Below are 27,493 nucleotides of genomic sequence, written 5' to 3'. Positions count from 1 at the left end.
CGATAATCGAAATTAGAATCGGCCTCAACAATCGGAATCGGCCTCGATAATCGGAATCGGTATCGACAATCGGAATCGGTCTCGATAATTAGCCTCTACGCAAGGTGGGATCCATAGATGGACGACTGATGATGGACTAATCAATATCATTGGGGCCCAAGTGTTTGGGTGAACCCACTAGAGAATGATGAGAATGGGCTTATCCAGGCCTAAGGGAAGGTCACAATGTGGACATTTAACTATCATTACTCATCAATGTGGACATTCAACCAACACTGCTCCCAAGGAGTGGCCCACATAGGGCCAAACATATAGTGGGCCCATGACCTCGCACAAGGGCCTAATATGCATCATCATAGGCCTCACTTATGAGGCATATATACATCACATTGGGCCTCACTCATGGGCCAATACATACATATATATATATATATATATATATATATATATTCATTGGGCCGAATCAAATGGACCGAATCAAATGGGCTAAGTTGAATGGGCCAAGTCGAATGGGCCGTATCAAATGGGCCGAATCAAATGGACCGAATCAATGGGCCGAATCAATGGGCCACCGAGTCGAATGGGCCGATCAAATGGGCTGATTCCAATACACCATTCATCCATTGTTAGAAATCATTTTAGAGCATTTATCACAAAGTGAATCATATCCCAAGGATCATCTGGACCATACCACAAATGGCAGTGGTGATAATAATTTCCACTGTTGAATTCCCGTGGGCCCCACCATAGTATTTATTTTCCATCCAGTCTGTTCATAAGGTCATAAAGACCTGGATTTAGAGGAAAAACAAATATCATATTAGTTCAAAATTTTTGTAATCCCAGAAGGGGTGTCAACGGTGGGTGTTCAATCCACTGTTTTCTGTAGTGTGTTCCACCTGATAACTGGATCTGTCTTATTATTAGCCTCAAGCCTTGGAATGGGCTTGCCAAAAGGATGAACGATGTGGATGAAATACATCCATTAGGTGGGCCCCACCTATCCAGCATGCTGGACGGTGCGGCCAAAACCCATACATGACGGTGGCTCTTGGACGGTAGGGATTTAACACATGCATCATGGTACGGTCCACGTAGTGGCCCACCAATACATTACCATATTATATAATATAATATTATATATATTATACCTATACAATGGCAGAATGCTGCCTATACTCACCGTCCAGAATGCTGCCTATATTATATATTATATTATATAATATAATATTATATATATATTATACCTGGACGGTGCAGATTTCATATTAACGGTGGGTCCCACGTGGGAGTGGGACCCACCATAGGATCCTTATATTAAATATAATATATAATATAATATAATATATATATATACACACACACACACACTACACCTATTATATTATTATTATATTATATTATAAATTTAAGGCATCCAACATCCAGAGGGTCTAGACGCTGGGTAGAGGATCGTTGGGAGGTGGCTGCATTGATGTGGGCCCATCTCCACATGTGCAACATGTGTGGAGTGGTCCCCACTCCCTGTTGCCTCATAATATAGACATACATCATGGTGGGGTCCATACATGTGGCCCACATCGTCTCTGGATCAAACTGATACTTGTGTTTTCCTTCATTCGGGCCCGTCCAAATGGACTGCTATGTGGGCCACTCAGTGGACGGCATGGATAAAGTACATACTTCATGGTGGGCCACACACACACCGTCATCCATAAGAGAGAGAGAAAAAAATGAGAAGGAGAGGGACCCCGCCACTATTGGGCCCTTCCTAATACTATGCATACATCAAGTGGGTCCCATAATGAGTGGGCCCTTAAAAATCGAAATCAATGGTGGATCACCCACCTATCGGCCTTCTTCTTTAGCTCCTTGGACTCGTATGCTCTGCGCCTTCAATTTTGATGGAGGTTGATGAAGAATGAATCGTTGAGGTGAGAGATGAGAGGGTGGGAAAGTGGGCCACACTTGTTTTTTTTTTGAGAGAGCTTGGGGAGGTTGGACGTTGGGTGCTTCCTCTTGGGATTTGGAGAGTGAAGTTAGAAATGAGAGAGAGAGAGAGAGAGAGAGAGAGAAGTGATGGATGGATGGAGTGGGTGTTTCAAGAAATGGGAATGGGAAGTATGAGTTGGTTTGAATTTGGTGTAAAGGTGGAATGGGTGGGGAGAGATAGTGTTGACTTGGGGAAAAGAGGGAATGGGTGCATGTACTTGGGATACGGTGAGGTGGCATTAGGGTATGGAGGGTGTACTTGACTTGATTGATGTGACGGGTCGTAGAAATGCTCTCGGAATTCGCAACGCACGACGTTTCTTTGGAATGATCGTGGGCCCATATCTCCTGGCCTGGGTATCGCATCGGCGCGTGAGACACGACATTGGAATAGCGGCGACGGCGCGGTCGCTAGGATACAAGTTTCGGGTCGAGCCGACTTCAGTACACAGGACTCGGTTTAGAATCGGACGCAAACGTCGGATACAGGTCGAGGGTTTTTCGAATTCGACCAGAAGGACCACGGAAGCCTACGGAACGATACGGTCTAAGATACGGGTCTTACAATTATGCTCATTAATGAGGGAGAGCTAGAAGATTATTCTGAGGCCCTAGTTGACGAGTATAAGGGGGAGTGATTGAAAGCTATGCAGGAGGAGATGAAATTCTTGCATAAGAACCACACCTATGATATAGTGAAATTACCTAAGGGTAAGAAAGCTCTGAGTAATAAGTGGGTGTTCAGAAAGAAGATTGAGCAGAAGAATTCACAAACGAGGTGCAAGGCCAAACTTGTGGTGAAAGGGTTTGGTTAGAGGAAAGGTATAGACTTCGAGGAGATATTCTCACCAGTGGTGAAGATGACATCCATATGGGTGTTGCTTGGGTTGGCGGCGAGCATAGATTTGGAGACAGAGCAGTTAGATGTTAAAACCACATTTCTCCATGGTGACTTGGAAGAAGAGATCTATATGCACCAACCAGAGGGGTTCGAAGTCAAGGACAAAGAGCATATGGTGTGTAGGCTGAGGAAGAGCTTATATGGGCTGGAACAACTCCAAGGTAATGGTACAAGAAGTTTAACTCATTCATGTTGAAGCATGGATATGACAAAATGGAGTCGGACCACTGTGTGTTCACGTGCAAGTTCTCAGATGATGATTTCTTAGTTTTATTGTTATATGTTGATGACATGCTCATCATGAGAAAAGACATCAAGAAGATTGACAGGCTGAAATAGGAGTTTGGTAAGTCATTTGCAATGAAAGACTTGGGCCCGGCTAAATAATCCTAGAAATGGAGATAACCCGTGACAGAAGCAGCAAGAAGCTTTGGTTATCACAAGAGCAGTATATTAAGAAAGTTATAGAGTGGTTTAATATGAATGCAGCAAATCCAGTTAGTACTCTACTGGATGGTCACTTCAAATTGAGCGACAAGCAGTGTCCCAAGACGAAGGTAGAGGTGGATGAGATGAGGAAGATACCCTACGCGTTAGCGATAGGAAGTTTGATGTATGTTATGGTGTGTACACGCCCAGACATAGCATATGCGGTTGGTGTTGTCAGCCGGTATCTTACCAATTCTGGTAAAGAACATTGGGCAGTAGTGAAATGGATACTAGGGTATCTAAGAGGCTCATCCAGGTTGAGCCTGTGCTTTGGTGACGGAAAACCTATGTTAGAGGGCTACACAAATACATATATGGCAGACGACATAAACTCCAGGAAGTCTACATCGGGGTTCATGTTCACGTTTACAGGGGGAGTGGTCTCTTGGTAGAGTAAGCTACAGAAGGTCGTAGCATTGTCAACGACAGAGGCCAAGTATATTGCGGTCACAGAGGCATGTAAAGAGATGCTTTGGATGAAGAGGTTTTTACAAGAACTTAGCCTGAAGCAAGAGTAGCACATGGTCTATTGTGACAGTCAAAGTGCTATACACTTAAGCAAGAATCCAAGTCAGCACTCCAAGTTAAAGCACATAGAGAGTCGGTATTATTGGATCAGGGATGTCACGCCCCAAACTCGAAAAACGGGCTCACAAAATTCTCGATCACCGAATTCGGCCCCGACAGCCTCCGTAGTGCCCCATTCTCGTATTCCGGCATTCACATGCAAGATTCCAATCCTGGGATTTTACAAAGAGGATTTTCAGTATTATTTTTTTTTTTGTAATGGAGCATAATCACAAGCATAACCAAGTCACAAAACAACATCACAACATATCCACTATATCAAAAACTTTAAGTACAAATGCAGAAAGGGAAATACAAGGTGATTAAAAACTCTAAAATGAAATGATGTGTGCTCCGGCCTCAGCGCTGCTGTGATCCAATGCCACCTGCACACAATGGTCGTGCATAAGCTTACAAAAGCTTAAAGGGTAGTGTAAGTGTGTGGGCAAGGCAAACGCCAAGTGTACAATATCAGAGTAATGCGAAAATATGCGGTAAGTCCATGAATACAACCAGCCGTACCAAGGCTATGTGATGCAAGGCATGAATGCTATCGGCCATACCAAGGCCATGCGATGCGGGACATGAATGTTATCGGCCATACCGATGTAATGCGAGGCCTACGTAGCCGAATGTCATACATGAGATGCAATCCATGCAAACTAGTACTCATCAAGTACACATATTAGTACAGTTCCTCTCTAGATATTACTGGGGTCTAATACACCTCACATTGACTGCCTCCTCCCTAGCTGCACAGTCAAGCAAGTGGAAGAGACTACACTATCTGCCTAACCAGTAGTCTGCTAATACCTACTTGGCTCGTCGATAGCAGACTCATTTGCAAGCTGGTCAAACTCAGCCTAGCTTATAGCCCCCTCACTTGGGGGGATAAGGCCACACCCCCTTCCAACCAACCACGACACAGTGGGAGACACGGCCTACTAGTATTCGGCACTCGGGCGCTCGTGTATCCACTCGGTCTAGACGTTGGAGCATCTCCTGGTACCAAAAAGGTTCTGAGATTTTCACCCAAAGACATCCTAAGTGTCCACAATGCTAGAGCTAATATTTTCGGTATCTGATACGACCATCCACGATGTGTCTGTGGAGGCCACGGCCCTAATGTCGCTAGGGCGTGCAGTGATCAAGTCACACATATGCGAGATGCATGGGTCACGCCGTACAATTATGCAGTAATCCTGCACATACCACGCGATCATGTAGGGCACTCCGTCTCATAAGGAGTCCCGTAAATGTTTCAACCCAACGGCTTATGCTATGGTTAAACATTCCTCATATCAAGCATACATATGATGCGTATGGGCATGAATCATGGAATTATACTAAGTATGTTATAAAGTTGTAAACTATCCTTACAATGCAGATGGGCCTAGACGGCCTACACACAACAAGTTTGGGCTTATCAATGGGCCTTAAGGAGAGTTACAATGCGGACATTTAACCAACATTGTACTCACAATGTGGGCGTCAAACCATCATTGTTCCCTAGGCACGGCCCGCCATAAATATCATTACTTAAACCAAGGTGGAATCACACATTGCAATGGACCTTAGGTACACCCCATTAGGCTTTAAATACATCAAATGGGCCATATCACGTGGGCCTTATATTCATCAAGTAGGCCACATCAATGGGCCGCACCAATGGTCCTTATGTACATTGCAATGGGCCATAACCCATGGGCCTTATAATACATCAAAGTGGGCCTAATCACATGGGCCTTACATTCATAACAAGGTGGGCCTCAACAACGGCCTCATACACATCAAGGTAGGCCTCAACAAAGGGTCATAAATATGACAAGTGGGCCACATCACATGGGCCATATGTGTATACCAAGGTGGGGTCTACTTGAACTATAGATCTGTCTTATTTTTAGCCTCAAGCCCTAAAACAAGCTTTCAAAATGGTTGGACAGATTGGATGCAACACATGCATCATGGTGGGGGTCCACATGAAGGCCCACCATCATGTATATATTATATATAATATAATATATCATCTATATATAATATATACAATATAATATAATGTACACACACACACACACACTGCAGTCCCATACGTGGGGTGGGTCCCACCGTCCAGTGTGGACGGGGCGGATATAACACATAAATCATGGTGGGTTCCACCATCCACAGTCAGTGGACGGTGTGAATGAAACACATACATCACTGTGAGTCCCACGTGGGGCCCACCATAATGCTTATTTGCAATCCAACTCGTTGATAAGGTCACACGGACCTGACTGAATAGGAAAAACAAATTTCATATTGATTTAAAACTTCTGTGAACCCAAAAATGGGTTTCAATGGCAGATGACTCAACCCCACTGTTTCCTATGACGTGGGCCACCTGAGCTTTGGATGTGGCTGATTTTTTGGAGGGGGCCTGTTTCAGGAAGGGGCCCACCCAATGAACGGGTTGGATGACAAATATACATCATGGTGGGGCCCACAGCTGGAGCCGTGGGTCCTACCTACAGACCGCCCGCCCGCCTGGCGTAGACATTGCTATTGTATTTTTTTTTTTTTTTTGAAATCGTGATTTTTCATGGTTTTCCATACATGGGGTCCGCTTCAAGTGAATCCACCCCAGCCAATGGATTCTACAGTCCATAACCCATCCATCAAGCCCAATATTGGGCATCTTTCGGCGTGTAGAAAAATTAAGGTAAGTTTAAACAGTGAAAATCACTGTTTTCAAAGGTATGGCCGCTAGAAAGTTGGATTGGCCCTATTTTTCGGCTCAACGCCTAAAATGAGCTAAGGAAAGGGATGAACAACTTGGATTAGAAACATACACCAAGGTGGGGCCTACATGAGCAGTCCACCAAAGTTTTTGAATCAAACTGATATCTCTGTTTTCCTTTCACGTCCAGCGTCCCTGGACGCTGGACAGTTTGGGCGTACACGTGAGTTAAGGTGGGCCCTACTCAAGTGGGCCACCAAATGGTGGATGGTGTGGGTATAACACATATATAGAGTGGGCCCCACCTACAGATGGCTTGGGTGAAAAACATGCTTCATGGTGGGGTCCATCCGGGTGGGCCACATGGCCACATCATCACATGAAAAGAAATGAAAAAGAGAGGGAGAGAGAGAGAGAGACGTGTGATGGAGGGCTCCGCCACTATGAGCCCTCCCTTGCAAGCAATCATACATCAAGTGGGTCCCATTACACGTGGGCCTATTAAACCGAAAATCAATGGTGGAGATCCTTTCTCCACCAAATATAAGGTCTAGATGACCCTATCCATACAAGGAAAATAAACATCATGATGGGGTCCATGGAGAATGGCCCCATCATGGAATGATCATGAGGATCAAGGTGGGCCATCGGCCACATCTTAGGGTCCAAAGTGAGATCCATACCATCGATCGGTAGGCCTCACTTGGCCCATCATAAAAACATGAAACTAGCCTATAAAAGCACCCACCGTTAGATCTTCTTGGTCTGTTGGAAAGCCGATCTCCTTGTGCTTCACTTTGATGTAGGGTGATGAGAGTTGAATGGCTAGGATGAAGGTTTTTGGGATGGGAAAGGTAGGCCACACAAAGTCGTTTTTCTCTCTTGAAATGCATGGACGTGTGGTTTTTGGTTGCTTGGGAGGTTTTGAGAAATGAGAGAGAGAGAGGGGATGGGATGATATGGATGGGATAATATGACGGTTGTAAGGAAAGGAGATAGATGGGTATGGTTTGTTTTGAAAATTGGTAAAAGAGGGATGGGTAGGGGAGAGAGTGTTGACTTATGGAAAAGAGAGAGATGGGTTGCATGAACTTGAGGTATGGAGTGTACTTGATTGATTGATTGATGGGACACATTGTAGAGATTCCCTCGAAATTTGTAACGCACGGCGTTTTCTTCGAATTGAACGCGGGCCCACATCTTCTGACCTGGGTATCGGTTAGGTGCACAAGTCACAGCGTTAAAACCGCGGCGACGGCGTGGTCACTAAGGTACAAGTTTCGAATTGAGCCAATGTTGGTATGTGGGACCTGACTTAAGATCGCGCGCAAACGTCGGATATGGGTCGTGGATTGCCGAAATTCGACCGGAAGGACCGCGGAAGCCTACGGAACGGTACGGAATAGGATATGGGTCTTACAAAGGATACTTTGGAACAGAAGGTGTTACAGCTTGAAACATCCCCACGGACGATAATGGGTCAAAATGATGACTAAGGCCTTGCTCAAGGGCAAGTTTGAGATTTGTAGAAATTGGGCTGGCTCGAACAAGGCGAATTTCTCTTAAGTTAGAAAGGGAGAGATTTGATGGGATTTTCCTCCTCAGTTTAGAGGAGAGGTAGTTCAACCCATTAAAAAAATAGATGTTTTTCCGCGGTGCTCGACCAGTTAAGTGGGCTGCTCGACCGGTCGAGTGGCGCTCGACTCAAAGTCCAGCGAACAATTGGTTTTGGAATTCTGTGGTGCTCAACTAGTCGAGTGGGGTGCTCGACCAATCGAGGGGGTCCCTCGACTAGTCGAGACCCTGGCTCGACTAGTCGAGGTTACGCAGATTCAATCCGGATTTAGTGCGGACTGCGTAAATTTAAGGCGGTTTCGCCAAGGTGCATAAGAGAAGTTGCCTAAACTGTAAATAGGGGTCCTAGGGTTATTTTAGGGAAATGTAAAGGATTTTTATAAAGCTATTAAGGGTTTGCTAAAGGGTTTTAGGGCTATCGAAAGGTGAGAGAAAGAGAAAAGAGAGAGAGGAAGCTTGTGGATGGGAGGATTCTGCTCGTAGAGGTGATCTACTTCGCAGTCGACATCTCAGCGCTTCTACGTCTTCGTGATCGATGAGATCTGTCAGTTTTTCATTATTCTCTTATTGTTCATCGGCTCCTGCGTGAGTGAAGAAGGTTTGATCCAAGCGGTGTGTGCTTGTGATCGGTTGTAACGTTCTACTTCATAGTGAATTGTCGCTCTGGACGAGGTCCTGTGGTTTTTACCTCTTTGAGGGTTTTCCATGTAAAAATCCCTTGTGTCGTGTGGTTTATGCTTTGATTGATTTTATTGCCTTATTATATCCCCATAATTTTGGTGTTTTTGGGAGGCTAGATCCTAAGGTTTTGTGCAACAGCCCCCAATAGTAGGAAGACTGTTCTAGCACATTTCACTTTCTGTGTAGCTCTACGTTGATGTTTTTATCTCTGCTTCTTATTTATGTGGTTTCTGTCACTCCACCCAATCAGTTTGGATATTTTTTGATAGGATACGTTAGGACTATAGCCGTTGGATATTGGGTCATGTTTTCTGATTAAACCACTAATTATACAAGATACACAATTAATGGTCGGTTGCTACTTTGAAAATCATTTAGATTGAATGATTGCAGTTCGATTATGGCCCGAAAATAACTATTAAAAATGGTTCAGTTCAAACTAAAATTATCAAATGGTCAAAGGGTGATCCCCTTGAAGTTTCGAGTTCATGTGGATTTCAAATGTAAAATAAGACAATTACAGAGGAATCAAGCCCTTTATTTAGAGTGGTTCCTACAAGTGTTCCAGTTAGAATCTCAACTTCAATCAACTGACTAACAGTGAAAATTCTCACTTTGAACTCTCATAAAATCTACATGAAAAAGGCGAATATATTTTAGGCTATTTTTTCAGTCACTATTATACATATGAACTTACCGTTGGGATAGATGGGTGCTTCGGGCTTTGATTCAAAAGAGTTTCGATGTTGGTGATTTCTCGATGATTTATTTGTACCCATATTTATGGTCTATAGTACTGGTTGTTCGTCGTAGATGAAGGCGATCCTACATTTTCCAATTTTCTTAGAGGTGATGGTTACCAAAGTCTATTGCATTGGAGACTAATGCGAAAATGTGCTTATCAGAAAGGGTGATTTTGCATGAGTGTTGTAGCACTTATTTTTTTTATATGAAAATGCTTCAAAAAAATATTTTTGCTTCGATATCCTTCACCTTTAAATTTACTATGTTGTGGAAAAAAATGTACACAGTTGACATAAGCAACATAACTATAAAAGAAAAGAGTTAAACCAAAACTCAAAACGCAAAGAGATAAGCAAGAGACAATATGTTCGCGGGACAACAACACAATGCCTTCTTCTTCGGGTCATATATTTCTCCCACTATTCGGTCGTACAAGAAATATCTCACCAAAGAATATCCCAGAAGATGCCCTCTCTACTATTGTCCCCGTTCCCCCTTATATTGACAAAATACCCACGGAGAGAGCACGTGAAAAGCCTAGGGAAACTAGGCTTCATATGTACGTGTATGGGAGAGGTGGTGTTCTATATTGGAAATGTCCACAACCTCAACAACTATAGGAGCATCCTTGGTGTACCTTGAACCATTTTTTAAAGTCTTATTCTATTCAATGGAAAGAATGATACTCTTTTTGTAACCATAACTTCTCTTACCGGATTTGGGCTAAGGTTGTTAGGCTACATAGGAAGTAATGGATTATTCCCACTCAAGCTCTCTCAATCCTTGACTTTGAATTTGAAGCCCCACAAAATATGTAATTGATGTGCCTTTTTGACAACTCGAACACTTTTTTGAAATGTTGGTTGTGTTTGGAAAAGTCTTGAACCTACCAACTATAGAATTCGATGGTGAAGATGATGATATCGCCTCGAGTGGATCACTACAAGATGATGATGCCCGATACTAGTTTGGAGGATCGAGCATTAGGTTTGATAGCGACCCCATGTGTTCAAGTGTTAGCTACACTTGCATTTCCTCGGGTGGAGGCAATGCAGAAGGTGTTACAGGCTCATTCGCCCTATAAGAGCTTTGGATAATCCTTCAGCTCATATTTTTTAAGTTGGATTAAATACTTAAAATAGAGTCACACTGGTATGCTTACCAAATCAGGTGTCTCATCGGGTGTGTCAAAAATTGTTGGCTCTCGGTTTCAAAATGTAGTCACGTGTGATATGTGCGGGCATGCCAAAACCGATTGTGTAGCTCGATTCCAACCGAACAACTTTGACCTCAAGTGTCAAGATAGGCAGATAGATTAAACTCAACCGTATATGACGAGATCTGAGAAGATCGATCACCTATTTAACCACTTATAAGATGTTGTTTAAACTGACCAAGTGATTATCGAAGGGTAGGATTCGTCCTCCAAGAATGGGTTGCACCCTGCCTTCCATACGAAAGGACTTTCCGAGACAAAAGCAAACAAAAAGTGAACACTCACAGTTGACCGTATGGAGTTAACTACAGAGAAGCTCTTTGACCGAAGAATTGCTTGTATTACTATAGAAACCATCCAATGTATGAGCATAGACTTCGATTACATTTAAGAATTATAACTATTGAATTACCGCTACTCCTAATGTAATATTTGACTACTTATTACGTTAAGGGCCTGTTTGGATTGACGTATTAGGGTGTATTGTATTGTATCCAACTATTGTTCATGTATACGTTTGATGAATTTCAGAATACATCCACATCAATAATAGATAAATCAATGTTTGGATAAGAGTACTTGTTTAGGCAAGTATACAAAGATGTCCAGTGATCAACGTTTTGATATGACGTATTAGGGCTGCTTAGTGTATATATGTATAGTATTGAGGCTACATGCACGAGGATGTCTACTCCCATTGCGATGCAAAAGTACAATTGATTCTCAGCGGCTATGTGGGTCCCTCAATGAGGTCTGTGAGCCATCCATGTTGTCCATCTATTATAGTTGTTAGATTTTGTGACGATTAGGGCCATGTAGCCAAATCGTCACCGTCCGATCAAAAATATTGGGACAGATAGGATCCAACATCAGAAACTTTTTCAGTTTTGGGTGGTGATCTGATTCCAACCATGCATCTACTAATTGTGGGACCACCATGATCGGGCCCACTTTTTCGATCCGTACACCCCATCAACGAGGGGCCTCTTGCACTCCAAGAGGGCCATGCAACTCCTAACCTGAATCGGCTCATTGTTTCAGGGTAAATGCATATCACAGTATGATTGGGAAGGTGAATATTCGTACATAAATGATCGACTTTCCTGCGTCCGATCTGGTGGACAATTTCCTGATTTGCCTCGATCCAATGTAGTAAGAAGTGTATCCAACGAGTGTATTATGAAACTTAAACCTTCGGAAGAGAACCTTCTCAGCCAAATGGCCACATGCAGAAGCTGGGAGATGATCTAAGGCAATGTTAGAGGAGGAATTTTTTGTCATCCTCAGATAGAAAACCCTACAACAGACCCAGCCTCTATCACACGCGAATACTCCATCTTGAATAGGCTGTACTGCAAGATGCAGTGACGTCTGACAATACACTACTGTCATTTGAATTTTTGATGAAATGATGTATTCACACGCATGGTACTCCACGGATCTCAAATCCAAATCAAACATTGTATAATGTATTTTAACCTGTTTAATTAAATACAATTCAATCGGGACAGTCAATCCAAAGAGGCCCTAAGGAATGTAAAGAATAGATTATATATACTAAGGAATTTAATGAATAATTGATAAATTAATTTATTTAATTGGTTGTTACGGGACATTTTACTTCATTATATTCCTTTGTTATTTATAGTTTTTATTTTTTTATTTTTTTGAATGTAGTCATCCAGATATATATATATTTTTATTTTTTATTTTTACGTCAGATTGATTATAACAACTGCTTGAGCATCACTCCAAACTCTTCTTTTTCATTCCACTGCTCCACATCAAGGACATGCATCATCGCCCAAACAGCATGAGCTGTGATGTCGTGAAAAACGCTCCAAATATTTTCCCGTACGCATGCTAGTTACAATACACGTATCCTTTGTCTCTCCCGGGAAGGTCAAAAATTGGGACAACACCCTTCAGTTCGTTTGACCTCCCTAGTAAGTTTGTTTATGGTAATCACCACTGTTTACTGTGGTGGGGTCCACCTGAGGCTTGGATCGGCTTCCTTTTTTAGCCCTGATATCTCAAAACGGATGGACGGCGTGGATATACAACACATACATGGTGGGCCCCAAGGTCAAGACCTGACGGAACTTGGTCAGGTCCCGACCTGACTGAATCCGCGCCTGTTCGATAGTTGAGAGAGAGAGAGAGAGAGAGAGAGAGAGAGAGATGGGAAAGAAGGAGAAGATGAAGAAACAGAAGCAGCAGAATCGACGCCATTACAGGGGAGAAGCAGTAGCAGAAGAAGAAGAGATGCTTTCCTCTGCTTACAATCTTCCGAAATCCGAGGAAGAAGAAGAAGAAGACGAAGGAGGAGAAGAAGAAAATCAGCATTCAAAGGAAGAATCCCCTTCGAAATTCCTCCTCTATCAGAAATCCGTTCAAGTAATTTTCCTTTTTTTTTTTCATCGCATCTCTAGCTAGCGTTTCTACATTACAAGAACTTTGATACTCTGGTGGAGTGTGGTGTATGATACGCAGGGACTTTTGAAATTACCTAGGAAATGCTTACATGGCATACAAGTTGTTGAAATTAGAACTTTTCAAAAGTCTGAAGAGTTTTAGCGAACAAGTAACATCTCTCTCCTTCATAGAATGTAGATTTCAGGATTCATTATCTTTAGGAGATAATCCAATGCACCCTTGGAAGCTGATGGGTGGATAACACACCATTAGCTTGTTTTTAATGGTGTGTTTCATAGAGAGGTAATAAACAAAGTGTGGTAGCCCATTCAAGTGCAGAGGCGGATTATAGGGTAATGGCTCATGCTACGCATGATGGCATGAGCTTGTTTGGTTGAAGTCATTGATAAGCGAGTTGCTGTTTATGGTTGATTTTTCCATGAAGCTACATTGTGGTAATCAAGCTGCTTCTCATATTGTTGATAATCCGGTTTATCTGGATTGAATCAAGCACATTGAAGTTGATTCTAACTTCATATAAAAAAGTTGCAAGTGGGGAAATTTGTATGTCATTTATCAAGTCTCAGGATTAGTTGGCGAATGTGTTCACTAAGGGCCCGTTTGGCCAGGTGGATTGAAAGGGATTGAATGGTATTAGGGTGGATGGCATAGATTTCTAGGTAATGATGGTGTTGTCAGTGGATTGTCTTGAGATCTATGGGATTGCTATATCCCTGTATTGCTATATTCAGTCTGTTTGGCACGCCTGGCCAATCCCGGGATTAAACCTTCCCATCCCTTCCAATCCCTCGGACCAAACACGTCTCTGGCAAATTTGAATGGATTAAGGTGGATTGGATGGGATTTAAAGGTAATGATGGGGTTGTCAGTGGATTGTCTTAAGACCCATGGGATTGGGATCAGATCACCGACTCTGTTTGGCATGCCCGGCCAATCCCGGGATTTAACTTCCAATCCCTTCCAATCCGACCGGCCAAACGGGCCCTAAGGCTCTTGGTCGCACTCGTGTTGGATATTTAAGATATATGTGCTCTAGCTTGAGGAGTATCGATGGATCATGATGCATGGTGATGATCTCATATGTGGCTCACTTGATATGAAGATTATGATATCTATTGTTTTGTATTATTATTTTCCTCATTAGTCTTTAAAGGTGATGTGTCAGAATAGAGTTTAAGTTAATGGGCTTTGGTTTATCTTATAACTTAAGCGTAGGGGTATTGTGTACTTTTCACAAATATAACAAAAGCCCTAATGATAAGTAAATGGAGAGGCTAAGGCATCAATACGTCTTGGACCTTCTCTCTCTTTGTTTTGGCTTCTCCTCATATTCCCTCTCTTCCTCCATGTCAATCTCACTTTATGAACAATCGTCATCACCATCATCTAAGCTTTATGTCAACTAATTAGGGTCGGTCACACGAATCCTATTCAGTGTTTCCACTCTGTCAGGGATCATATCATTAGTTAAAGCATAGTTCATCAAATCTTTTCTTACTACCTCCACCCAAGTCCTTTTGGGTTTTCCCCTTGTCCTTTTTTACCCTCAACTTGAACTAACCTACTCCTAACCTTTGCAACTCTTGGTCTCCATTGCACATGGCCAAACCATCTAATTGACTTTCCCCCTTTCTGTTACCTATTGCTGCTACTCATAGGTTCCCTTGAATGTATTCATTCTTGATTCTCTCCTTCCCCCCATTGCCACTTAGCTATCTCAACATCCTCATTTCATCTACTCTCATCCTATGAACACGTTATTCCTTTTTTGCCCAACATTTTGTTCCATAAAGCATGGCTACTCTTTCAGTTATCTCCCCTTTAATTTGATTGGCAACCACATAAAAACTTCAAACTCACATCTCCACTTCATCCATTCATTCTCAATCTCTTTACTCATGAATTATTGACACAAAATATTGGAAGTGGCCATTAAGATACAAACAAACATTTCATTTAGGTATGTGGGAAATGATTGATTATCTGTGAGGTCATCCAAGTTGTGGCCTATAGGAAGCACTTAATGATTGGAACCCTTCACTCTCTAGGTCCCCACTAGAGATTGTCCATGATCTGAAAATCCCACTGGATGGATGATCTGGTGGGTCCTGCAGTGGCAATCGTTTTGCATTCTACAATTTGGAGGCCCTTTTAACTGGATGGGCAGGATTGTCTGGTTATTATGATTTTTCTGTTGTTGGTCATCCACAATGGGGGCACTAGTCAAGGGGTTTTGACTGCCGAGGTAGATCGTGTATACATTTGTTGGGGGGGGGGGTGGTGGGTTAGAATCGAGGCCTGCTGTTCCAGGTAGTCCTGGGGATTTCTGAACCAGTTCTTGATGTTGAATGTTTGCAGGCACCAAAAGGAGATATCAGCTACTTGCAGAAGTTCTTTCTGATGTATGTCGGCGGAAGATTTCCGCTCCATTTGCAGGAAGATTTTTGTGGAACTGCTCTTCTTAGGTAGAAAATGATTTTAATTTGTCTTCTATTGTTCTCTGTTATTTGATTGATTCAGTTATTCAATTTACTCATTTAGAGCACATATTTTGAGATTTGGTAGTTCATTTTGTCCTCATTGTCTGATGATCCTATGTCTTATTGGTGGCCACAAATGTACGGTTTAACTGAAATAAAGTAATGGACTGACATTCAAAAAACTAATATCCATTATTTAGAGGTTTGGAGCATCCAATCAACATGATTTTGGGGCTATGACCTACCTACTGTTTGGATTGATCGACATGGGTGTTACATATGTAGTAGTTGTATGCATGCTTGTTGACCACCGTACCGCGTGAAGAATTATGCCCAAGCTATTATCTGAAACTTCCACAATTATCAATTCACATAAGCAGTTTCCAGTGAGAATTTTGCCACTACCTCCATTTAGGAAGCTGATCTCCATTTATTTCCAGCTTGTACTAGTTGTGAAGGCCATTGTGATGCAGGATAGTACGATCGATGTATAGGGTCCACAAGTGGGTCCACAATACTGGTCAATTGAAGTATTTGGCCAAAGACGTGATCCGATTGAGGCCCATATATCCAATCGCATGGCCCATATGCATGACCCGATTGGGCTGTGGGGTCCACAAGTCAATGGATCTCTTAGGACTCTACATATTGAACTTTGTGGAATTTGGAGTATTTGTAGAAACCATGCAGTATTGGTGTCTATGATTAATATATAGAGAGGTGGAGAGGTGGAGAAACCATGCAGTACTTTTTGAGAAAGGAAGATCTAAAAACTTATTTCGAGAAGATTCTAGAGAAGGTAGAAAGCTACCTAATGGTCTAAGGGCGATACACATGAGACTATATGCATTAATTATCAACTTAAATAAAAGTTTAACTTTGTTTATTCTTATTTCATGAGATAGGATGCAAAATCTTAGGGTGCAATGTCAAGGAACCCCTTTGGGGCGACTCCATTGGGTTTTTGTGGAGTGATTTTGCGTATTTATTGATGCAGGGCAGATGGCTAGAATAATGCAATGCGATCATCAACAAATTAACTAGAACAATTTAAAGCACAAAATAAGGATAATCTAACACAAGTTTAAAAAACCAGTAATTTAACATATTCGAATTCAAGCCATACGAAAATCCCACAATGTAGATCCAATAAAATACAAAATAATCATGATCTATGGAAGGTAGGACTTCCATCTAAGCATAGGGCTTGTTCCCAATTCAAAGGGGTTCACTTGGTTTGTGAGGGTTTGGGTAGGTTAGAGTTAGGACTTTAGGGTTTGGAAATCGGATTTTCGAAATTAGGGTTTGTAAGTAGGGTTATCGGGAATTAGGGTTTTGAGAGTTAAGGTTTTGGGGAATTAGGTTTTTGAGAATTAGGATTTTGAGAATTAGAGTTTGAGACTTAGGGTTTTAGGAAACTAGGGTTAGGATTTGGGGATTTGGGATTCTAGGGATGGGTTAGGTTGCGGGTGTATGGATTGGAAGAAGGAAAAACAAGGATGGAGATTGAGATGATTTGTTGTTGGAGAAAGAAGAAAAGATATCTAGAAAGAAAGAGAGAGAAATACTTTTGATTTAAGAGAATGAGAGAGAAGGATAACCTGGATTCACTCCATGGCATCACACCAATTCACTCTAATCACAAGAGATTTGTTTCATATCAAAGTAAAGAGAGAACATTTTTTTTTTTTCCATATATTAAATAATGGGCTAGGGTGTGGACGTCCAAGCCTTTGTAGTCTCATAAAACAACTAAATAAACTAAACTATTTTGTGGCCCACGATCAAGATGTCTAACCACAATGATCCAATGGTCAGAATGGTCCAACTAAGTAGCCCACATGTAGCTTCCCGGTTAATGTTTTAAATATTGATGATATTGGCCGATATATTCCACGATATATCTTGTATCCCACCTGTGTGATACGAAATGCACAGGTAGTGCTGATATATCTCAATGTTCTCCATGTGTTTTTTTTATTATTTATTTTTTGAATTTCCTTCAACCAACTATCAATTGAGACTAATTTTGAAGTATTTAGGAGTATTTGATGAAACGATCTTCGCATACATTCCAATTTTGAAATTTTAAGTGTAGGTGGTCCAATTTGGGGAAAATTCAAAATTTTCCAAGTTGCTCGCAATGTTGCACTTCAAACATGAAATCAAGCATGTATGAGGGTTGATCTGCTATTTTGTCAAGTCCTTGTCAATTTTTGGAAAATAAAAATAAATTTTTAACTAAAAATTAATAATTTTTTATTAAAATATTATTATTTTTTTTCAAAATTTTCCTTCAACTAGCTGCCAATTGAGACTAATTTTGAAGTATTTAGGAGTGTTTGATGAAATGATCATCGCGTACACTCTAAATGTTATGCATTCAATTTGAATATAGTTGCATTAGTTCAGTCAGATAATACATAGCTTAGGATCCTATACAAAGGAAGCCTATTATGTGCACTTCTTTTTTGAAATGTTATAATTTAAAAGTGTGTATTAAGGTCTTTTTTAATAATCCCTGAAGTTACATTGAAAAATTCAATCACATTCCCAATGTTTCCCCATGTTTCCCAAAAAGTGCGATAAATTACCCGATACAAACAATATATCCCGTGCGATAACCGATACATATATGTATCCCATGGATGCGATATATAACGCAATACGATATGCATAATTATGCATGTAAGGTCTTTAACGGGCTAGGCACTCAAATTGGGCCCATGGCGCCCCACGTATGTATTACCTAGCCACAAAGAAACAGGAACTCTCCTCCACTCTTAGTATACTTTAACTGATGCTTGGATGTCCTCATCAACTCCCTTTGGCTGAGAAGAGTCGGCCTCTGGTGAAATAAAGCTACAATTATGCTCGAGGAGATTCGGGTCTAACCTTTGAAGCTCTACCTCTGTGATCCTTGTACAGTCTGACTCTGGCCTGTTCTTCCACTTGACGAGATATTTCTGGAAACTTTCGTGTCTGGTGGAAACCACTTGCTCATCTAAAATATCTTCAATCTTTTCTCTTTTATTGGGTATGGATGATAGAGAAATCAAAGGTTGCAACGAAGGATCTGGCAAAGGCCATGGTTCGTGGGATAGGTCGGAAAAGCTATCTAAGGCAATGTGAGGATTGGAACAAGGGCTAGGGGGTGAAGCTATTGGGTCCTTAAAGGACACAAGATCTTTCACATTGAATGTAAAACTAATATCCATATCAGGTGGAAGTTCTACAACATATGCATTAGAGCCCAATTTTCTCGATATCTTATAAGGACTGGCACTACGGGCTTGTAATTTCCTAATGTCTCCTTGCAGAAACCATTCTGGCTGTATACGAACCATCACATAGTTTCCTACTTGAAATTCTTTAAACTTGCAATGATTGTCAGCAAATATCTTGTACTTTTCGTTACTCATATTAATCTGTTTTCTAATATCATTATGCAAATCATGGATCTGGCATGCGAATGCATCTGTGGACTTTGAAGGTCTATGGATATGGTTGTCCACATATATGTGCCAAGTGCCATCTTTCTTAGGCGTGAGGAGGGCGGGCATGATACATGTACTAAAACTTTCTTGAATGAACCCTTTTCTAAGAAGTTAATCAACTCGCCTCTTCAACTCCGCATGCTCCGTGGGGTTCATTCGATAGCGAAGAAGGTTTTGTAAAGTTGACCAAGGGACAAGATCAATGGCATGTTGAATGTCCTGTATGGGTGGAAGCTCATTTGGTAGGTCTCAAGGTAAACATCTCTAAACTCCTCCGACACCGGAATCACTTCATGTGACAACTCTACACTAACCTTGGGTGTAACCTCTCTTGCCACAAGGGCATACACCATCAAATTAGCTTTTGTCTCCTTTTCAAACTCTTTGGCATTTATTATGTGGAGAGACTAAGGCTGGGACTTCCTCCATCTTTAGGATCACCCTTCTTGACGTTCTCTTTCTTATCCGGGGTGTTCTTTAGTGGAAGAGGATTTAATTTTATCCTCTTACCTTCATATACATAAATGAATACGTATTCAACGGCCAAATAGTGTCACATCACGGTCATACAACCAAGGTTTGCCCAAAATGATGTGGTCTATATCCATAGGCAAAACATCACACCACAACGTGTCTTTGTAGGAAGAAAACTGAATGGGAATAAGACATTGCTGAGAAGCCGATATCGAGGACGCATCAACCCATGAAACTCGCTAGGGCCGAGGGTGAGGAACAGGTTTCAAACCCAAACGCTTTATAATGCTAGCGGAGACCACGTTGGTGAAACTACCACTATCAATTATCACCTTATAGTTTTTGTTGTCACACTTAATGTAAGTGTGGAAAATTGAATTCCTGCACCAATCGTCGCTCTCTTTAACATGGGCTAAGGTGCATTTGACAACTGCAAGTGGCACGGTCTCAACTCCTTCAACTTCTTAATCACTAGCACCGATTTTGGGCTAATATTCTTCTTCTTCACAATCCCTCTGATAATTTGCTTCTTCCTCAAACTCGCCAATTACGAAGGTCTTACCTCGCTCTTTTCATAGAGCACCAGGTTGCGAAATGACCATAATCTTAGCAATTGTAACACCGCGTATGCTCACCTCCCCGTATAGTGGTACTAACTAGACCTTCGTCCCTCACATCCGTATTGTTGGGTTGAGTACCAATTGGGGCTTTGGATTGACTCCTAAGACTAGGCTGAGCTCGCTGGGGAGTGGCCTTGACGTTGGATTCATGAGAGTCGAATCGTCTCATGAATTGCGGTTTCAAATACTGCTCAAGTTCTTACACCACTTGATTAACATGCTCTAGGGTGTTAACGTCATGAGGAATGAGCTCACGTTGAAGCTCAGGTCAGAGGCTCATCCTAAAACGAGAAATGGTCATTAACGGTTCATCGATGTAACAATGCATCATGTATTCATCAAACTTGGCGATATAATTAACCACGAGCATTGATCCTTGACAAAAGGATTGTCACTGATCTAAAAGCTTCTAGCAGTAAGAGAGAGAAATGTACTTTTCCTTCAAAATCTCTTTCATCTCATCCCACAGTGGGACCGGGTCATCTTCAAACCTCTCTATCTTATGCTCGACATTTGTCTAAAACTTGGCTTGGCCCACTAACTTCATCTTGGCAAACCTTAAGCAATTGGATATATCGTACCACTCAAAATAATGGTCTATGTCCGCAAGTCAATCGAGAAAGGCCTTGGGGTCTAGGCAACCATCATAGTTCGGGGCCTCAATCATCGCACTCTTCATTACCTGATCATCAAGATCATAGTGGTCTAGGTATTCTCCACAGGGTAGTTGGGTACGCATCCCACCACGGCCAACACCTTGACCACGACCTCTTCCATGTCCTCCAACTTCACTTCCCACTTGAGATATTTCATCTTTCTCATTGTCGGGGTTTGCTTGGAGGGAAGCTTCCAACTGGGTAATGCGAGTATGGGCAATGTAATCCTTATCGGTAACGGTGGCCATAATGGTCACCACCATCATTAATACAGGTATCAGCTGTAATGACTAATATGGGGGCATAACGACTATTATGACCCCCATAATGGTTGAGATTTTTTTTTTGCAAAATAATAATAATAATAATAATAATTCTGAAAAAAAAATCTAAAATAATATAAATATTCCAAATATGTAATCATTTTATTTGTTTTGAACATGTTTATGGTAGTATAACGGTCCATTCTTTGGTGAGAGTGTTGTATTGGGCTTTCTAGTGAAATTGTGAACATGATTATATGTCTCTAATGTTTACACATACAATCAAGTGTTAGAACTAGCAATCAGAAAAAAAGCATAAATATTACTTTTTCAATTTTTGATAAAAAGGCCATCAGAACTTCTATTCGCTCAAATCACTTCAATTTATGGTTTTAATCTTAAAAATTATACTAAGAGTGGTCGAAATCTATTGTAAAATGATCTAGGAGAGTGTTTGGAATGAGAAAAGTAAAAAAAAATAAAAAAAAAAAATAAAAAAAAAAAATAAAAAAAAAAAAGAGGACAAAATGGATTTAAATAAAAAAACTGGCCGTTTTTCAACCGTTACGGGGGTAACAGTCGTTATGCCCTGTAATGGCCTTTACAGCCACCGTAACGGTTAATACGGTCCCAAAAAACCAGCTGCCCCGTTTTACTCCCGTATCGCATAACGGTCATGGCCATTACCTATACATATCGGCCTTTACGACGTATCGTAACGGATACAGAACACCATACTTCTCATTCTTGAGGGTTGCTGATAGGTGATTGGTGGTTCTAATTTTGGGCCTCGATGGCTACGAGACGGTTATTGATAGCATTGATAGCCTTGGCAAGTTGTTATGAATTCATTGTTCGGTGTAGGACCAAAACCATGCCCAGTGCAATTGGGCATAAACCAGAGATCTAATGGGAAACCTAAGAGCTAAAACTGTAGATGCAATGTTATGAGAATGAGAAGATTGCTAATCCTAGACACGACAATATGAAAACCCTAATCTAAATGCAACATGAAAGTCCTATGCTAGACCTAGTCTTTGATACCAAAATTTGATGTAGGACGGATGGCCTAGCCTAGAATGATGCAATGAGATCATCAATGAATTAACTAGAACAATTTAAAACACAAAATAAAGTTAACCCAACGTAAGTTGTTGTTGTTGTTGTTTTTTTTTTTTTTTTTTTTTTTTTTTTTACATTCTGCAATTTAACATGTTCAAATTCAAGCCATACGACAGTCCCACAATGTAGATCCAATAAAATACCAAATAATCAAGATCTTCGAAAGGTAGGACTTTCATCTAAGCATAGGGGTTGTTCTCAATTTAAACGGGTTCACTTGGTTTGTGAGGGTTTGGTTAGGTTAAGGTTAAGACTTTAAGGTTTGGTAATCGGATTTTGAAAATTAGGGTTTGTAAGTAGGGTTATGGGGAATTAGGTTTGTGAGAATTAGGATTTTGAGAATTATAGTTTTAGGAAACTAGGGTTAGGATTTGGGGATTAAGGTTTGAATTGGGGATTTAGGGTTGTGATTTGGGATTCTAGGGATGGGTTAGGTTGCGAGCGTATGGATTCGAAAAAGGAAGAACAATGATGGAGATGGAAATGGTTTGTTGTTGGAGAAAGAAGAAAAAAGATCTAGAAAGAAAGAGAAATTCTTTTTAATTTAAGAGAATGAGAAAGAAGGCTGACTTGGATTCACTCCATGGCATCACACCAATTCACTCCAACCACAGGAGATTTGGTTCATCTCAAAGCAAAGAGAAATAACTCTCTCCCCATATATTCAATAATGGGCTAGGGTGTGGACGTCCAAGCCTTTATAGTCTCAGAAAAGACTTTTTTTTTAACAAAATGACGCTTTCAGATAAAAAAGTTTCACATAAAGACAATGAAATAAAATTTGTTCCTAACTCCCTAAACTCAACAAAAATATAAGCTAAACCAAAAATAAGAAACATATAAACAACTAAATAAACTAAACTATTTTGTGGCCCACAATCAAGTTGTCCAATGACAATGATCCAACAGTTTGAATGGTCCAACTAAATGGCCCACATGCATCTTCGCAATGTGAGGCCTTCAATCATGCATGTGTGGTCTTCAATCGGCTAGGCACTCGAATTGGGCCCACGAGGCCACCTGTATGCATCACCTAACCATAAAGAAACGGGAGCTCTCCGGTATACTCTGACTGGTGCTCGGATTTCCTCATCATTTATCCTTTAATTGTTGTTTTCTTTTTATTCTTGCTGATTTTGGAATTGCTTGGAGATTGATGGATGACCTAGATATTGAATCAATTGTCAAATTTTGTATGTTTTGGATATTCATGCTCCTATTTTGATATCAACCACATCAGCCATTCAATTTTCCACCCCAAAGGAATGCTAATCCAAACACCCGTCATTTAAAAAAAATAAAATCACATCATGAATACTAGCACGGGACATGTTTGTCGGATTTGGGATGTTCACAAGGAGCTCCCCACGGTGCATGCGTCATATACTAAAAATCAGTTTAGGCCACTCATCAAGTGAGCAACGCATGCACATTGAATGTAGACCGGTGGCATTGTTCGGAGTATCCTCGATTTTATCAAAATATCTCTAATATTATCCATATCTCCAGCTCGGTGATACTGATAACGCCGGTAGCTATACCAATAACACTGGTAGTATAAAAAATTCCAGATATCAGCGGTGTATCGCTAAATATAGCCAATGTATCAATATCATCAATATTTTTTCTGTTTAAATTCCAGGCGTCGCTTGTATTGCTAATATTTTCGACTGTGTAAATTCCAGATGTCGCTTATATTGCCATTGTATCGGCAATATTTTGATAATATCGCAAATGTATCAATATCGCAAAAAATCTATTTATTGAAAATTTTCCATTTCATTTTTTTTTTTTTTTTGTGGGTGCACGGTTGTACGTAGTGTTCAAATTGTCGATGATAATATGGATAATATCACGATATTATCGTTATCGCATCATGGGAATCTGTTTATTAAAAAAAATTCTATTTCAAAATTTTTAATGGGTACATGGTTGTATGCACTGTTCAAATTGTCAACGATAGTATTGATAATATTGCGATATTATTGTTATCGCATCATGGGCGATATCGAGACTATAGCCTTTCGTTTCCTTTCTAGTTGTCAATGATTTCTCATCAAAATATCGTGTGTTGTCAATATTATGAAATATCGATGGATGTTTGAATGGAAAGTTGGATGGTTGGATGGATAGATGGGATTGATGGGATGGTTGGGCTGATTTCTTACGACAACATATGTTTTTAGGTCCCCATTAAATGGAAACTTATTATGTATGCAGTCTTTTTGCAATTTTTTTTTTTTTTTCCTTCTAAATATGCAAATATGTGGATTTTCACGTCTCCTTAAGTTTCACTGAAAAATTCCACCGTTTTCCTCATGTTTTCCCACATTTCCGGTCATTGGTGATATTATCAACAATATCGATATTGTGTCCATATCCCCAGATAGCAAAAATTGTAGCGATACCGATGCTTCAAACACGGACCGGTGGGTTTTTTTTTTTTTTTTGGTGTGTGTGTGTGTGTGTTTTCATCATCCATTTCTTTATACATTTGATGAATAGGCCGTTGTGTTTTGGTTTAAGAAACAATCATTATGGGGGCTACTGTATCAGCATCCATATCCTGCATGTGTTTAAGGTAGGGGTGGCAATGGTGGTCCAGCACTACTTGTGCCTCTAAACTTAGCTTGAGGGGTGGCCTCGGGCTTGAAATCTAGGGTTGTGTCTGGGCCAAGCCGATTCAGGGCCATTGATGAATTTTTCGGTCCAATAATGAAGGGGGTCACTGTTATACAAAAGGACGGACAATTTGAAGACACTTGCAAGGGTCCCATTCAACTTCCATGTGTAATTTAAAGGTAGTTTTTTATTTTATATCCGAAGTCATGTTTCTATCATCAAAACCATTTATATGATGAGACTTGCCGTGGATGGAGTGGTTAATGCAAAAGCTTTCTTATATTTTGACTATTCCAAACCTTTGATCATGTTAGTCTTTTCCTTACAGGGCCAAGGCCTTTTTAGCTCGATTAGGGCCAGGCTACACTAGGACCAAGGCTTAGGGGACTAAAGGCCAGGCCAGGGCCAACCCTAGCACCGCCCATTGCCACCCCTAGTTTAAGGTTGGGACATTTGTCGCTTTTGGTTTTGGTGCTGGAAGATGGGGCTGCTGGAATTAGTACTACACTCACATTTTTTACTTCTAACCTTGCAGAAGTAAAAAATTTGGAGTGGAGTACTAATTGAGAATCATGAACCTTTAGCATTTTGTTTTCTTAGAATGCTGTCTTCACATTGAATTGAGGATACAAGGTAAAATAGCCTGTCCTGGTTATTTAATCCACATTTTGACTCATTGAAGCACCAGACTGGAAATTCTTTCTTTGTTTCAGTTGAAACTGAGGCATGTTATTTGAGGAATATGAAGGTTACTTGTATGGCTGGGATTCCAAATTCCACTTCTGCGGTCCGCCACATGAAAATGTGTGCTAAATATGGGCATCGTGACATCAGGCCAGCCCCCTCATCAGGGGGATCACACGTATGGAGAAGTGGATGGTTAGAATGGTTGACTGAAGGTCCATACTTGTGCACACATATGACCCGCCTGATGACTGGACTGGCCTGATTTTTGTGCCGCAGCACTTACATGGTGGTGCCAGCACATGAACATCAGGATCTTACACACGCAGTGGCATGTGCGGCAAGAGTTGGATTCAAATCCCATACTGATGAGTAGCCTTAGCTGGGCTCATACTATTGAGCTAGAAAAAACTTATGCTGGGCAAGGTATTCAAAAACTGTTTATGTAACGGCCAGTAACTGTGGTACCCATTACGTGATACAGGGCTGTAATGCTTGATATGGAAAAAAACAAAAGAGGCTGTTACGAGTGCATAACAGGCCTACACAGGGCCATAATGGACTGATATGGGGCTGATACTTAAAAAAAAAAAAAGATTTCAATCATTACAGGGCTGTAAAGACCATTACGGCCCATATCACAACAGCCATAAGGTTGGGCGTTACGGCCACCATTACCTTTATTAAATACACTAATGCTGGGTGGCAGAAATGCATTGAAGGTAAGTTCTAATAGATGATGTGTAATACTTCAATGCTTTGCTGGATAAGAAGTCTATCATAGTTACCGGTGACACTATAGTTACAATGAACTTCGAGTTGCCACTTCCTCTACTGCTTACTGTTGTTTCTAGTAACCAGTTCTAAAAATCATTGGATGAATTGCAATTATATTCAGTGTTCAAATTATCTCCGATATTATCTTTATCTCTAGCTCAGCGATACCGATAACATTGGTAGTGATACCGATAACGCTGGTAGTATAAAAAAAATTCCAGGTATTAGCAATTTATCACTAAGTATCACCAACGTATCAATATGGCTAATGTAATCGTCAATATTTTCAACTACGTAAATTCTAAGTGTCACTTGTATTGGCAATGCATCAATATCGCCAATGTATCGCCAATATTTTCGACTAAGTAAATTCTAGGTGATGCTCGTATCATAAGTGTATTGATGATATTTCAATAATATCGCCAACATATTGATATCATCAAATTTTGGTTTATTGGAAAAAAAAATCAATTATTTTTCATGGGCACATCATTGTATGTAGTGTTCAATTTGTCATTGATAATATCTCGATATTATCAATATCACAATATGCGAGTTATTGAGACCACAATCTTTCATTTCATTTTCAATTGTTGATGATTTCTTGATGAAATATCATGTGTCGTTGATATTTTGCAATATCAATGGATGTTTGGATGGTTAAATATTCTGGAGGGCATGGTTGGACTAATTTCTTACAACAACACATGCTTTTAAGGCCCCATTAAATGGAAACTTGTTATGTATGTATTCTTTTTGCAAATTTTTTATTTTTAAATATGCAAATATGTACATTTTAACATCTCCTAAAGTTTCATTGAAAATTCCACCATTTTTTCTATGTTTCCCCGCATTTCCGGTTGTCAGCAATGTTATCGGCAATATTGATATTGTTTCCGTATCCCTGGCCAGCGAAACTTGTAGTGATACCAATACTTCGAACACTGATTATAATCCACGTTCTTGTTCTTTTCCTTTCTC

The 27,493-nt window shown here is 40.7% G+C and overlaps 1 protein-coding gene across 4 annotated transcripts in view; it reads left to right on the top strand.

Annotated features, from left to right (window-relative positions):
* The first annotated feature begins 12,711 nt into the window (after nt 1–12,711).
* LOC131234820 (uncharacterized) overlaps nt 12,712–27,493 on the top strand; it is a 28,566-nt gene continuing 13,784 nt past the window's right edge. For 2 of the 4 annotated variants that reach the window (XM_058231800.1, XM_058231801.1), the window contains exons 1-2: nt 12,718–13,278; nt 15,676–15,782. In XM_058231800.1, coding sequence (XP_058087783.1) covers nt 13,063–13,278; nt 15,676–15,782 — 323 coding nt within the window. In that variant the 5' untranslated portion in view covers nt 12,718–13,062. Of the gene's footprint in view, nt 13,279–15,675; nt 15,783–27,493 lie in introns of all 4 variants that reach the window. The other 2 variants (XM_058231799.1, XM_058231798.1) reach the window with 2 other exon arrangements.

This window comes from Magnolia sinica, chromosome 19 (assembly GCF_029962835.1).
Source record: "Magnolia sinica isolate HGM2019 chromosome 19, MsV1, whole genome shotgun sequence".
Taxonomy (NCBI): Eukaryota; Viridiplantae; Streptophyta; class Magnoliopsida; order Magnoliales; family Magnoliaceae; genus Magnolia; species Magnolia sinica.
Note: the sequence above shows the minus strand (reverse complement) of the source record. Positions and strands in the feature narration are given on the sequence as shown.